At 43.0% G+C, this 13849-nt stretch overlaps 1 protein-coding gene across 2 annotated transcripts in view; it reads left to right on the top strand.

The window, feature by feature from the left end:
- The window catches only part of ESD (esterase D), a 110366-nt gene extending 99439 nt beyond the window's left edge, over positions 1–10927 (top strand). For both annotated transcript variants that reach the window (XM_085621847.1, XM_085621848.1), the window contains exon 9: positions 10738–10927. In XM_085621847.1, coding sequence (XP_085477973.1) covers positions 10738–10818 — 81 coding nt within the window. In that variant the 3' untranslated portion in view covers positions 10819–10927. The remainder of the gene's footprint in view (positions 1–10737) is intronic.
- Positions 10928–13849: the final 2922 nt, after the last annotated feature.

Genomic DNA, 13849 nt, shown 5'->3' with positions numbered 1-13849 from the left:
TGATACACTTGGGCTGACTTTTGATTCATCACTGTTGAATAGATCTGTGCGATCAGTTCACTTCAGGGGGTCAACCTTCCCGATTACATGACATTAGACTTGAATGCACGCTTCCCATCCCGATGCATCCATGTCAGCACCAATACGTTAGATTTGTCGAAATTGCAAAAATTACCTATTTCCAAGCACTTGCTTTTGCCATTGTCAGTTCCAAAAGTATATGCATAATGTCCAACAACTTTGATAGTACATTTGTGTTGTCAATGTATGTATATCTACCATTATTTAGACAGTGGTTTGTTACAAAGAAAGACTATTCAGAAATGTCAAAGTCACATAAAGAGCTAATCTCTGTTATACAACTTTAGAATTATACTCTGTGTAAAAGAATCACATTTGCAGCCTCTTCGGATTCAAGGCCTGTTGTGATCCTTTTCCAGTTCAGTGGGGAAAATGTTTATCTGATAGCGGAATATACTGACATTTCAGAAATTGATTACATTTTACCAAACCCTATAACCTCTGACAGTGAGGAAGGTGCTTCGACTATGAGAATGATGGCATCCTGAATTTTGTTTGTTCCAAATAACGTAGGAGGTTGAGTGCTTGGCCAAAATATTAGGATTTAAATTTCTTTTTTTAAAATTTTTTTTAAACACTTTCATTTAGCATTTTGCAAATAAGAAACGTGACACTTTGAACATTCTTTGTGACAAACACGAGAGCAAGATATTGAGGCAGAATGAGGTATACATCTGTGTTGCTTAGTATGGATACTGCTAAGCGATAAATCTAACATGAAGAAACATTTTATTTTAGTCTGTATGAGGGGGCCCTACCTCCCACCACTAACCCGTCGCTAGTTGATGCTGAAAAAGTCATACATTACCATCCGAGGGTGGATCACACGCCAAGTCTAAAGGGGATCATCCTCCACATTTCTGATGCCTTCTGCGTCTTAGACATTGTGAGATAGAGTCCCCCAATTCTTTGTCAATTTATTTATGTAGTGAATGGGTGCCATGACATGTTGATCTTGGCTACTCTCTTAGTATGGCTGTGAGTTTGTTCATCGTGTAGATAGTTCATATCTTCCTCACCACATGGTCATGGTGGGTGCCTATGGTTGCTTCCACATCTGGGTTATGCTAATTCATGCCGCTAAAAGTAGGTGGGAGAAGAGTTTCCCTCATGGAGCTATAGTGGGAAAAAGTCTATTCATCCCTCGATCGCTTAGTAGGACTGAAGTGGGCCATGCAGTAGGGTAAGGCTAGTGATGGAGTGTATTGTGGTGAGAACTGTGTCCCAAAATGCTTGCCATCACCAGGCAGGTCCACCAGATGTGTAGGAGTGTACCACTTTCCCCACAACTCTACAACCTTGGTCTGGAACCCCAAACATTTTATGGAGCCACACTGGAGTGAGTAGCGTTTTAATTTCTGAGAATAGTAAGTTAAAATATACAAATCCGTTTTACCCCAGTTTCTGAAACTATGCTAAGGTGAAGTTTTGCTGTTGGACTGGCAACAACATCCTTTCATGGTCAGATCAAGTAAGGGAGTGTGCATGTTCTAACGCCAAGCACATTTTCGACCAAATCATACACTTCTTTGATGATGGGGCATCAACTGAAAGTTAAAAGAAAAACAGCAGTTAGTAGTTTCTGTCAGGACAAGAACAGAGAAAAAGTATGATATGTAAATGAAGTAGGAAACAGAATGACGCCTGGCGATGATGCACTAGCACAACGGCAATATCTTTATTGGGTATACAAAATGCATGTGATAATGTAATCATACTCATTTGAGTTTTCTGATGTGATTTCTTTACTGTTGTCTTCAGGCCAGATCTAAAAATAATCACAGTATCTAGTGTGCCGTAGGTTAGAGCTCTCACACATGTGGACTGAATCACACATAGGCCTGCCTGCGTGCCTTTTGTTAACCCAGATAGTTTGGTACCAAACCCAGGAAAGGGGGAAGGTTGGACAAAGGGGGCATCCCCCATTCACAGGCTGGCACTGAGGGTAGAAGTGTCACCTTCAGAACCTCTCACAAGAACACTCCTAGACCTGTGGAAGACTCAGAAGGAATGAATGCCCTACTGTCTGAAGAAGGAAGATTGGACTTGCTCGCCTTAAACCAGGGCACCACAGAAGTGACTTCCAAGGGCCAGTTGGCTGGCCTCCTCTTTGAGCCGTAGGGACACAACAAGCTTCCAGAGACCTCCCTGCAACTGCCCAACATATAAAGGACTTGCATGAATCATGCTGCGGACCTCTGCTGGAGTGGATTCTGACTCCAAGAGGTGCCCCCCACGTCCTGGACCCCTGGCTGGCATCAGTGTGGCCTCTTGAAGAAAAGATGAAGATACAGAAGGTTTAGACTCCTCATTACCTCTTTGTGCCAATAAACAACCGCAAAGCTCCAGCGTAACCTGCTCTTCGCTCCACCAGCGACCGTCCCGATGACTGCCAACACAAGACATGCATTTTGTAATGACTGCCAACACGAAACTCCAGCGACTACTGGCTCTTCGCACTACAACTGTGACAGCCCACTTTGCCCAACCTGCTCCTTGCACCAACAGTGCCTTCCTCTCTGCCCCGCCAACGAAAATAGCAGCTTTTGGCGTGAACCTGAGAAGATAACTAAAGCAGGATAAACCTGGTCTCTGTATCCGATCGCGCTCTGCTGCAGTCCACTTGGACTTGCTATTTACCCTCCGTCCAGTGCAAAGAAATAACCACGAGTGACAATTTGTGCTTTTTGCCCTTTTGACATAAAACTTTAAAAACTCCTATTTCCAGTTTTATTGATTGGATTTTTGTTGCGTTGGTGCCATTTTCGTTATAGAAGTTTATTATAGTGTTCTAAATTGGTTTGGGGTTTTATTTTTCATTTTAGTACAGTATGAGTGCTACATAAAAACTTTATGCTTGTGTTTATAATCTAGACTGGTTCAAGTCAATTATTGTCCCTGTTTGTAAAAAAGGGTATAGAGAGCCACGATGCTATAGGCCATATCACTGATTGATTTGGTGGTTAAAGTGTTGGGCCGAGTGATTCTTGGCAAATTGACAGACTGAATAAATGAGTGTAATGTTTTGTCAAACCTGCAATTTGGTTTTAGGGAAGGTAGAGGCATCATGGACCAGTGTCTCAACCTGCATCTTTTAGCAGGAAAATATACCATTGCTAAGAAAGGGACACTTTCACAGAGGCTAAGCGATGTATCTTGAACATATGGGAACCCACGGACTTATCTACACGGGGGAGGCTTTGGGTCACGCTCGGGCAAATGGTGGCGAAAAGGAACATAGCCCGTCTGTGGGGTGCAGCGAGGCTGCCGAAATTGGTGGACTGGCAAAAAGACATGGATTGGTGCATGTTGCAGGAGAAGACAGTATACACGGCATGGGGGTGCCCCAGAAAGTGGGGGGAGGTGTGGTCGCTCTGGAACACCTACAGAGGTGACATCTGTGAGCCTACGCTCAGAACTATTGTACATCTGTCTATTCCTATACTGTCATCTGTGTCGCCGGTGCTGCGGCTACCCTGCTCTCTTGGTGCCCAAATTTTCATATGTGACCTTGTTATGTTTTTATATACAATAAAAAGAGTTTTTAAAAAAAAGAAAGGGACACTACATCTGGCTTTCATGGATCTGTCCTCGGCCTTTGACTGAGTGAACAGATCCAAACTTTGGATCTTACTACTCCAACTGGGTATGGAAGAACATTGTAAATTTTCTATCCGATCTGATCTTACGGCCACAGTAAGGTTTGACCAGAGGGGCAATCATACACAGGGGATATGTATCATTAGAGGAGTAAGACAGGGATGCATCTTAGCACCTCTACTGTTCACCCTGTATATCAATAATTTAGAATCCGTTTTGGGTGGAGCCAGCAAAGATATCCCATGCCTGGGGGAACGACTGATACCAGCACTCCTGTATGCGGATGATGCCGCTCTTTTAGCATGTACAGCAGTTAGCCTTCAGTATCTTCTGAGCTCTTTGGCTGATTTAGTGGGATAATTGGATGTTAATATAAATTTCTCTTAATCCCATACAATGATCATGGGTGCTAAACCAAGAAAACCCAAAACACACTATTGTGACGGAAACAAACTAACTAGGGTCACTACATTTTTGTACCTAGGCATCCTGCTTGACGATGGGGGCACATGTGTACCGCAAAGGAAAGTGAAAACCGAAGGTATGCAGTTCCTAACGTAAATGCAAAGTGTGACAGAATAACAAGAGGGTAACACGGTGCTGACAGGGAACTGTGGTGAAGAGCAGGAGTATAAGTTACTCCTTATTTGGAAAATGAAGACCCTCACACACCCAACAAGCGGGTGTCTTGCTTCATCACCGGGTCTTTGCTCCTTATCGGGCCGGCGGGTGCAATGCCCGATCAGGCACACTACCCCTGTGGGTCTTGCTCCATGTGTGCCCAGACTCTCACGAGCAAAGAAGTGACATTCCCTAATGGTCTAACATGGAACATTTCCAAACACACACACTGTAACTCTTCGAACTGTGTCTACATGACGAAATGTCCTTGTGGTCTGCCCTATATAGGCATGACGACCCGCCCAGTGAAGACACGCATGTTAGAACACAAGAGTAGCTTTCGATGCGCGAAAACTAATACCAAAATGACTACTCATTATCATCTTGAACGCCATGCCCCCAACTCATTTCAATGGATTGTTCTTGAAGCACATCCTCAGATGTCACAGAGAAGCCTTTTTAGACTCGAACAGCGTTGGGTCCTAAGACTGGCTGCTGACACCACGGGACTCAACGAGGAAATTCCTTGGAGTATATTGACCTGAATTGACCAATTTTTCTGCTCATACCCCTATACTCCTCGTGGTGCTACTTCCTGTTGATTGTCACCCCCAGAAAATAATATTTTCATTCCAATTAGTTAATATGAATGTTTTGGGTCCGTTTTATACGATCTCCTCAGTTCCTTCGCGACGTCACAGTCCAGTGCGCGCCACTCTGACCCATTTTGAGCCTCTCATGAAACCCTAGTGCCCCCTGCACACTGCCACTCTGCGCTGACCTGGCGTGTGGTTTTTTTAATAATCCTGGGTTACCTTCGTGTATTTGTTTACGTTTCTATGACGACGAGCAGGACGCACAGCCCCGTACGCTTTGGGCTGTTAGCGTTCCAGCTTGCTCGTCGTCATCACGCTGTCTTCCGGCTTCACCGGCCTCTCGCGTGAGTTCGCCATTGGGGGGCCGTTATACAGACACGGCTCACTTACACACCACCAGTCTACAGCGGCTGGCGCGTCACTAGGTAGACGGTGTCTTCGGAGCAACGGAACCGTGAGTACTGATACTAGACAATGCGATAGTCAGCATTGACATTAACGCTTCGGTTCCCCTTGCACATCATGTTTGTAACTAGGGCACCGCGCTGGTCCTACTAATACGTTTTTGGTCCACGCCCCCCTTCAATGGCGAGACTAACTCCTTTTTGTTTATGTTCCCCCGATCGCTTGCGAGTCCAACCTTTGTAGCTCGCACACGGGTGACATATCCTTAATTGATTATTTGCCTTCGCGCGCCACATGACAAATTGGTAGCCTCCTGACCTCAGCGTCCCTTTCAGGGTGTCGAGGCGATCGACACTGAGTTGTTTACCGCTTAGTTTGCGAGTAGTTAGACAGTAGTGGTGCTGGGAACGCCGCTTCATGGACTGCTTCCAACTATGTAAGACACATTTGTTTAACAGTTTGTGATTGTTCTACATCGACTTTGTCTCCCTCATCCCAGGACACTAGCATTTAGTGTGTACTCCCCCCGGCCCTGGATGCAGCACAACCCAGGAGGGTGAGTTCGTTGGATGATTTATCCAGCATAATCTAATGGGTTCTGGGCGCAGTGATTTGATATTTTGTCTCCTCCTTGTATTTGCGTTTGGTTCATTGATAAGTCCTCCATACTTTGCTCAATAGCTTTGCATGCCACGGTTGGCTTGACACCACCATTTGTCTTAAGTAACTGTTGTTGCAATGCTTATGTTGTCTTTTAATTCTATTTTGTCCCCTTTTTACTTGTTGTTGTTTTCCTTCTCTGCAGGTGTGCTTTTTAGCTACGGTACCACACCTTTTTAGGGTGCTGTATGCGTGCTCACTAATTAGTCTCTTATAGACATTGGGCACCACCAAAGAGGTGTAGGTAGCTACAATAATTCCCTGGTCCTGATGAATTGCCATTTATTATATACAAAGGCAAGAAACATGTTGACCTATTGATCACGTTAGCACATACACTCACTTAACTACTGGTGTCACATGTGCGGATTATACAGTTTTTAACCAGGATGGTGACCACACTACATTAAAATTATTTAGTGGATCACCTACCCCTGTTTTAACCATTGCACTTCAACCTCATTTGCACCTACACTCACCTATGTCTTAATATTGGTTTTCCCACCCCACACACACATCACTCACCGGCGTTGGAATAAAAAGATCTCCGCTAGGAAGGCCCTATTAGGTGGACCTTGATAACAATAAATCCATTGTTATTTCTTCAAGCCCTCTCTTCCCTCGATTTGTTTGATACCGCAAAGGAAAGCCAAGAGAAAACGCGATGGCCAGATCGAGAGTAGCGGTGCTTGATTTTGTGCACAGGTTAGGGGGCAAAGCCAGTGCAAGCAATGATATATATATATATATAGCAAAAAGTATCGCTATTCCAAATTATGGCTATGAAATCTGGGGATACAAGGATGTTGAAGACCTTCAAATAGTTGAAAATAAATATCTGGTATCTCAGTTGCACAATCAACACCTTCTTATATTATCCATTAAGAATCTGGCATTGGGTTTTGATTAGAATGGCCCCTTTTACTTAAATAGATTTCGATCTGTACCAATCCTGAATTAGAATTGAACCAGGAGATCATGCGTGATTGCCTAGTATTAGATAGAGCAAGCAGTATCCCCTGGTTGAGTCACGTAAAAAGTTATTTAACGCGCCAGATAAACTACTCAGGAAAGATTTGTTGTGGGTTAAGATATCATTTCTTCGTATGGCACATATAGAAAGAGAGGCTAGAGAGCTGATGAAACCGACAGTAAGGGCCCACCAATTAGTACAAGCATTGGGATTTGGGACCTTATAAGTGTTTAGCCACAGCTAGTGGCTTTGTCAATGTCTTTAAGCTCTGTTGTAGAGCATTGTGGCTGCTGTGCAGCATGTTGAAATGTTATTATAAAAAAAGTGTTCTGAGCATTTTTGTTACCTTATATATAACCAAGAAAACATTTTCGTCTTCAGAGTTTGACCTAGGGCTAGAGAAAGAAAGAGCCAACGAAGGAGAAACAGAGGAAGGCAGTGGCATAATGGAGAAAGAAGGGGTGAAAACAAACCTTCAAAAGTGAGATTTGAAATGTAGAGTGGAGGAAAAAAGAGGCTCCTGGTGGAATCACCGTTAAGGCAGCCTTGGTATTATGTAAATCTGGCTTAACTGGCTCCCTAGAAAAACTGCATGTATTTATTTATAATAAACTAAGGACTGAACAGTAAAGACGCCGCAGCTGGGTAACAATCTGTGCAAATAACAGGGACTGGCGCTCATAGCCAGTAAGTAGGGAACGATGCTGGTAATGGAGGGTGGGTATGCATTGAATGAGCGCGAGATATGCAGAAGAGGGTCAGGTCGCGTCTTGTGTGTGCTAAGCAGCAAACGCGGGGAGGAGGGAGGAGTTGTGAAGAAGCAGCAGCGGGGAGAGAGGGCTGTAGTGGCCTGGAGTTGCAGACGTCACACTGCATGATATCCGAGACAAGCATCAGCTTGCTGTCACACACCAAGCGCCTGCACTGGAGCGGTCTCCCTCACTCCGAAGGTAAGATGCGGCGCCGTCCGTAACCCTTACAGCCGGGAGGGAGGGAACAGGCCGAGCAAGGGCCCGCCACTGTCCGGATCCAGGAGCTGACAAGCACCTGATGGACCGGTGTCTGGGGTACACGACGTGGCAGCATTTCGAACCAGCCAATCAGAGGCAGGTGCTCTACTCTGCGTAAAAAGGTGGGGAGCTAAGCTAAACATCTTTATTATGACGAAAGCAACATTTATCAAACAAGCAGTAAGTAACTTTGGTAAAAAATATGTGAGCTGTGCCTGAAACGTTTAGAGTGTGTATGATGTTTGCAAAGCGCTGTGAAGTGCAGAAACCAAACCCAGTCGCCTCGAAGCGCAGCTTCCAAACCCAATCGCCTCTAGGCACTTGGCAGCAGAGGATGTAGTAGTGTGAGCATGTGGGGTTCAAGTCTCTTGATGGACTATAGTTCATAGATTACATGAGATCCTGCACACAGGGGCGATGGTTATCTCATGGGGATACCTCCAAGCAGTGTTTGTGTCATTGTGTCTCACATCGCTGACGCTTGTGGTTCTGTGGAAGTGAAAGTCAACGGTTATAGCGCTCCGTTGCTGGCGTGTTGCTGGCAGATCCATGTGGACACCGAGAGTCGCATGCTAGTAGAAAGTATAATGAGGCCAAATCCAATCACCCTTTCTGTCAATTTGGGTCAAAGATCACCGACAACGTCTTGTCTTGTGGTCTGTGGAAAAAAATGTCAGTGCGTGTAGCAGAGCGTGTCCATCTGGCACAGCCCAGTACACTGGGGATGACAAATGCAGTAAGCGCCGCCGCGAAAGTGAAAGCAACCACGCTAATTAGAAACATGATCGACAACAGATGGCACATTGCGCGCCGCTGCTCGCTCCTAACAGCTGGAGGCCATGGGAGTAAACATTTTCAGAAAAGGTGGGACATGCACCCGCCTTTGGCCAATTGCTTGCTTTCATTTTTGAAAGCCACACGCAAAGGCCAATAGAATGTGACAACCACACGCACGAGCTTTCAGAAAGTCTGGAGTGATTCCAAGAGGCCCTCTCCTAGGGCAGCGCATGTGCGCTGCACTAGGCTTGACCTAAAAAACAAACCACTCTATGATGCCTTATTTAGAGGTAGTTTCTAAGCCCCTTCATTGTTTCCTCTTAGTAAGATTTAGACTCCACTATCTGCATTTCTTACTGGCCGAACCTCAGGAGTGGAGAAAGGTAGAGGATCTGGGTCCCTGCACTTGCAATAATTTCTCGCCTCAAGACACCTTGAACTTTGTTTTGTGAGCATTATTTGCACATCCGTAAACGTTTTATATTACCAATTTTAATGGGCAAAGGCTTTCTGCAGGCTAGGCCAGCTTTAATATATTTGCATATGCTGAATAAAATTTGGGATACTTTTAATGTTGCTAGTTTCTTGGTGGCGGCAGTTAGAGAAAGGAAAAAAAGAGGGACCACATGACTTGATATATTAATTCTCTCTCCTTGTTAACTTGAAATGAATTGCATGTGAACCTGGTCATTGAACATTATGTTCTGCAAATGTATTTCTTTTTTAAATATCCTAATTATGTACAGTCGGTAATTTGGACCTTATATCATGTTCGATTGATTTTGTTTGTATGTCCAGTTGTTCATCCTCTAAATATATTAATACATGTTGATTTTTGGATGGTTAAGGATCTACTTCTATCCCTTTTTCTCATATGTGTTCTGTTTTTTGAGGGTGATGCTTTTGGATATCCTATAAAAGCACTTACAGCCTCATGCATCAACCCAAAATCCAGTCGGTAAAATACCGATTCGGTAATAGCTCCCGGTATTAAGTAAAAAATACCCAATCCCAATGCATCAACCCAAAAGCAGAAATCGCTATTTAAGGAATCCTTAAATAGCGATTCTTTAAATGGGGATTCCTTAAATACCGATTCCTTAAATAGCGATTGCATTTAAGGAATCCCAAAGTGAGATTCCTTAAATGCAATGCATCAAAGTTAAAAAATTAGCGATTTCGCTAATAGGGGGAGCAAATTACCATGAAGATGAACTGCATGGTAATTTGCAAAAACTTTGAAAAATGCACTTTTGTGCATTTTTCAAAGTTTCATGTTGCGCACACACATGCCCTTAGAGCATGTGTGTGTGCAACATATGTGCACATATCATTTTCAGGGGTGCAACAGGGTGTCCTTTTGAAACCCTGGCACCCTTGAAAGTGCTCCCGCTATTAGCGATTCGGTAATACCGAATCGCTAATACAGACTGGCTTTACATTCATTCCTATGGGCCTCCAAGCCCATAGGAATGAATGGGTAGGTATTCCTTATTACCGATTCGGTATTACCGATTCGGTAATAAGGAATATTAAGGAATCGCTATTTGAATAGCGATTCCTACATGCATAGCCTTTTGCTATTCCTTATTAGCGATTCCTTATTTTTCGCTAATAAGGAATCGCAAATGGCATTGTTGATGCATAGGCCCCTTAGTCATTTAATTATGCCCTTAGCGGTTTTATTGTCTGAGCTTTATGGGTAATAACTGAAGGGAATAGCTGCTCTGTGAGCTTGTTGAATGGTCCTTCCTTTCATCAGCAGGCTGAAATAAATGTTTGATGTTCCTATTTACCACATTGCACTGTTTAAAATATCACTTGTTATAAAAGTGTAATCCTTTTTGAATCATAATGTTTCGCAATGGAAAACGTTTTAAACAATAATAGCTTACTATCTTTTGAATTAAGTTGTACTAAATGGATAAAAAATATGCTGTAAATGTGGTATGTCTTTGCAGCTGCAGATACTCATTTTCAAGAGTTAATCATTGTGCTTTTCTTTCTCTTTCAGGGTTATGATCACAGCTACTTCTTCGTTTTGACATTTATCAATGATCATATCAAACATCATGCAAAGTATCTAAATGCTTAAGCACAGTTCATTTTGAAATGCTGAATCTTCAGAATGACTTTCCATAGCATGAGATTTATTTACATCACATCACTCTTAAAATGTAAAATAAAAGTTCCATTGATTTTGATATTCTGCTGTCCAGTGTGTCTTCCTTAATCAATGACAAAATACCTTAACAAATGTTCAGTTAGACCCCCCTGTGAAAAAGAGCTGAAGGCAAACTATGATTGTGCCTTATGGACAGATGTACATTGAAAGAGGTCATTGGTGTTTGTAATTTGTTGTTTAAAGAGGACGCATTAGTAGTCTGTAGCAAAAGTTATGTGCATGCATCCCTTTCCAAATGGAAGCTTGAGCTTAGCCAGCATAAGGTACATGTGAGGATAAAGGAAAGTATGGAAGGTTTCTTAAACTAAGATGACACTTTATAGAGTGAGCTTGAGGAGCCACTCATGGAGTACACGCCTACATTCCTTGTACATAAATGATTTGCCCTGGCTGCCATCTGCTTCGGTTACCCACTACTTGGTAACCATTATTAAACAACTTTTATCTATAAAAATCCTTTACTTATCTTCCAACTTACTTTTGAGAATATGCTTTGAAAGCTGTACAAAATCTATGTGTACTTCAGGGTGGCCAGGCTTCTCTGGTTATCAGCCTAGTCATTCTGGAGGGCTAGACAGGAGAGTCAGATGTTTACTTGGCACCCAGCTGTTGAGTCCCAGTGAGACAAGACCGATCTTTCTCCTGACCTACACCTTGCCCATTTTCAAACTCTAAAGTACCCTTCCAAATCCCTGCAGATTAATTTTACATCTGTTCAGTGTGGATGTAATTAAGGAAGAGGCTACCAAGCCTGCAAGGGAGAATCTGTACTGCAAAAAAAAGAGACAACGGCCAAGTTCTTTTAAGTCTCTTGCACATCACCTGATTTCAATAAAGTGCTGAAGGCACAGGTAGGAACTCAAGCTGAGAAAATTTCTCATACCCGCAGAATCCCCCACCCATCTTTCACATTCCAGCCACAGCTTTTCAAATGGGTTATTAGCCAGGTCTCTAACTCACGCTCTTGGACTCTGGAATATAAGACCCTCCATACTGCGGAAGAGGAAATGGTGTGCAACAGTTCTATTTTTGCTCCTTGCAAATGGAATTCTTCAGTATGCCTTTGGTACTATTAGTTTACCTCCATGCTTTGACAAAAGGATGTGCATTGGTTGTCACCATTGAGGAGGGTAGAGTGTTATAATATGGTATCCTGGATACATTGGGATGATGAGGGAAAGGCTCATGAGGTGTGTAAGATACTGAAGGATGGTGTCTCATACATGGGAGGGCGTGGTAAGATGGAAACTCAAGTACACAAAGATAGTGATGTGGTCATGGTACAGGAGGAGGGTGTTCTAAGATGGAGTCTTGGGTATAGGAGAATGGTTTAGTGGTAGGGTGGCCTGTCATGGGGGTGAGGTTGTTGTAGAATTGGATATATGTACCTCATGAACATCGTGGTATGGGTTATTGGGCTTGGTGTTTTAGCCTGCGGTCCTAGGTACATGAGGACGAAATGTTGGAAGAGGGTGAAGTGTTCTATGATGCATCATAAGGGTTTGGTGTTGTACAATTGACTTGGAGGTGACATTTTCCAGTAAAAAGCATACAGGTCAGTTTATTGTTCGAGTTAATCTTGCCACCCCACCTCTCTGTCAAATAAGGGCTGTTTTTAGTTTCTGATTCCCAGAGGACAGTGACCAGAAAATTGTTCTGTAAGTGATCAATTCAGCAACAAGTGGACTGCACTCTAAGTATTATGCTGTGCATAATTATATATGGTCTGCGCTACACATCTGACCTCCCTACCTAGCTATGTAAACTACCAGATTGTGATCCTTCCTGTAGACCCTTACTGTGTCCTCAGTAACCCACCAGAAAATAAGCAAAACCTCTTGTTTCATATACAAGACACATTATTAGACACCTTCACCCTTGACCAAATCTGTTAACTCAATCCATAGGAAATATCTTTTGTTAATGACATGCCCAAAGATTGTTTCACATCTGAATTCCATAAACTTCCATTCTTAAACCTCCGCTATCTTACCACTAGTGCCTATTCTACTTTTCTTCCAAGAAATGTACCCTGTGGAATACAGCTGGAACATTTCGGATTAATCCCCTTCATGTTCTTACTTGCCACCTATCTCCTCTCACTCTTCACAACTCCATTCTTCCCACACCACACCTGTGGAACGGATCCTTGTATTCAAAGTTGATCCATTTAACATCTCTACCCTCTAACAATATAACCACTAGCCTTTTGTTGTATTGTTTGGGTGCTGTCTATCCCTACTGCCTGGCTCCGACTAGAATGCTTTAAGTCCATATTTGCCATGCCTCTGCTGATCTTCCCCCCCCCCCTCCTATTCCCCCTCCACCTTGGTACCACCCCATTGCTCATTTTCTCATTTTTTCTCTAAGTCCGTTGGACAGCTGGTAGAAAAACCTAAATCTTGGCAGTCTGTTTTTATCTACTCTTATGTAATACATTGTTATTAATCAAATACATAACCCAGAATGTATCCATTGTAATTAAATATGTATGTTTCACAGTAGTCTGAAGCTTCCTTTGGCACTAAATATGCTTGCTGATTGTCAAGGCTCTATTAGGCGTAAAAACCACAAGGCTCAGGGTTTTTACCTTTGTGCATCTCCTAACAACGCAGTTTTACTTTCAAACTTTGCAAGCAGAACTGGAATTTCAAAAGAATAATGAGCCTAGTATTCTACATATGAATGGCATCTTCCCCTCAAGGATGTACTGCACTTTCTCAGGGAGAAGATTCTGCTACTTGTTCATTAGATACGTTTTGCTAAGAGAAAATAGGTGATGTCACATGCCTAAGCTCCATTGATTTGTTTTGAGAAAAAGGATAAACATACTAGTCTATTTTTCTATTAATTCTAGGTCTATGCTACAAAAGACCATTTTCTAGCGATATTCGATATCACAATTCCCTGGTCATTTGCTGTGCTGCTTCCTATTTTGCAT

Source organism: Triturus cristatus, chromosome 8 (assembly GCF_964204655.1).
Source record: "Triturus cristatus chromosome 8, aTriCri1.1, whole genome shotgun sequence".
NCBI classification, from domain to species: Eukaryota; Metazoa; Chordata; class Amphibia; order Caudata; family Salamandridae; genus Triturus; species Triturus cristatus.
This window is presented reverse-complemented; position numbering and strand designations above follow the sequence as displayed.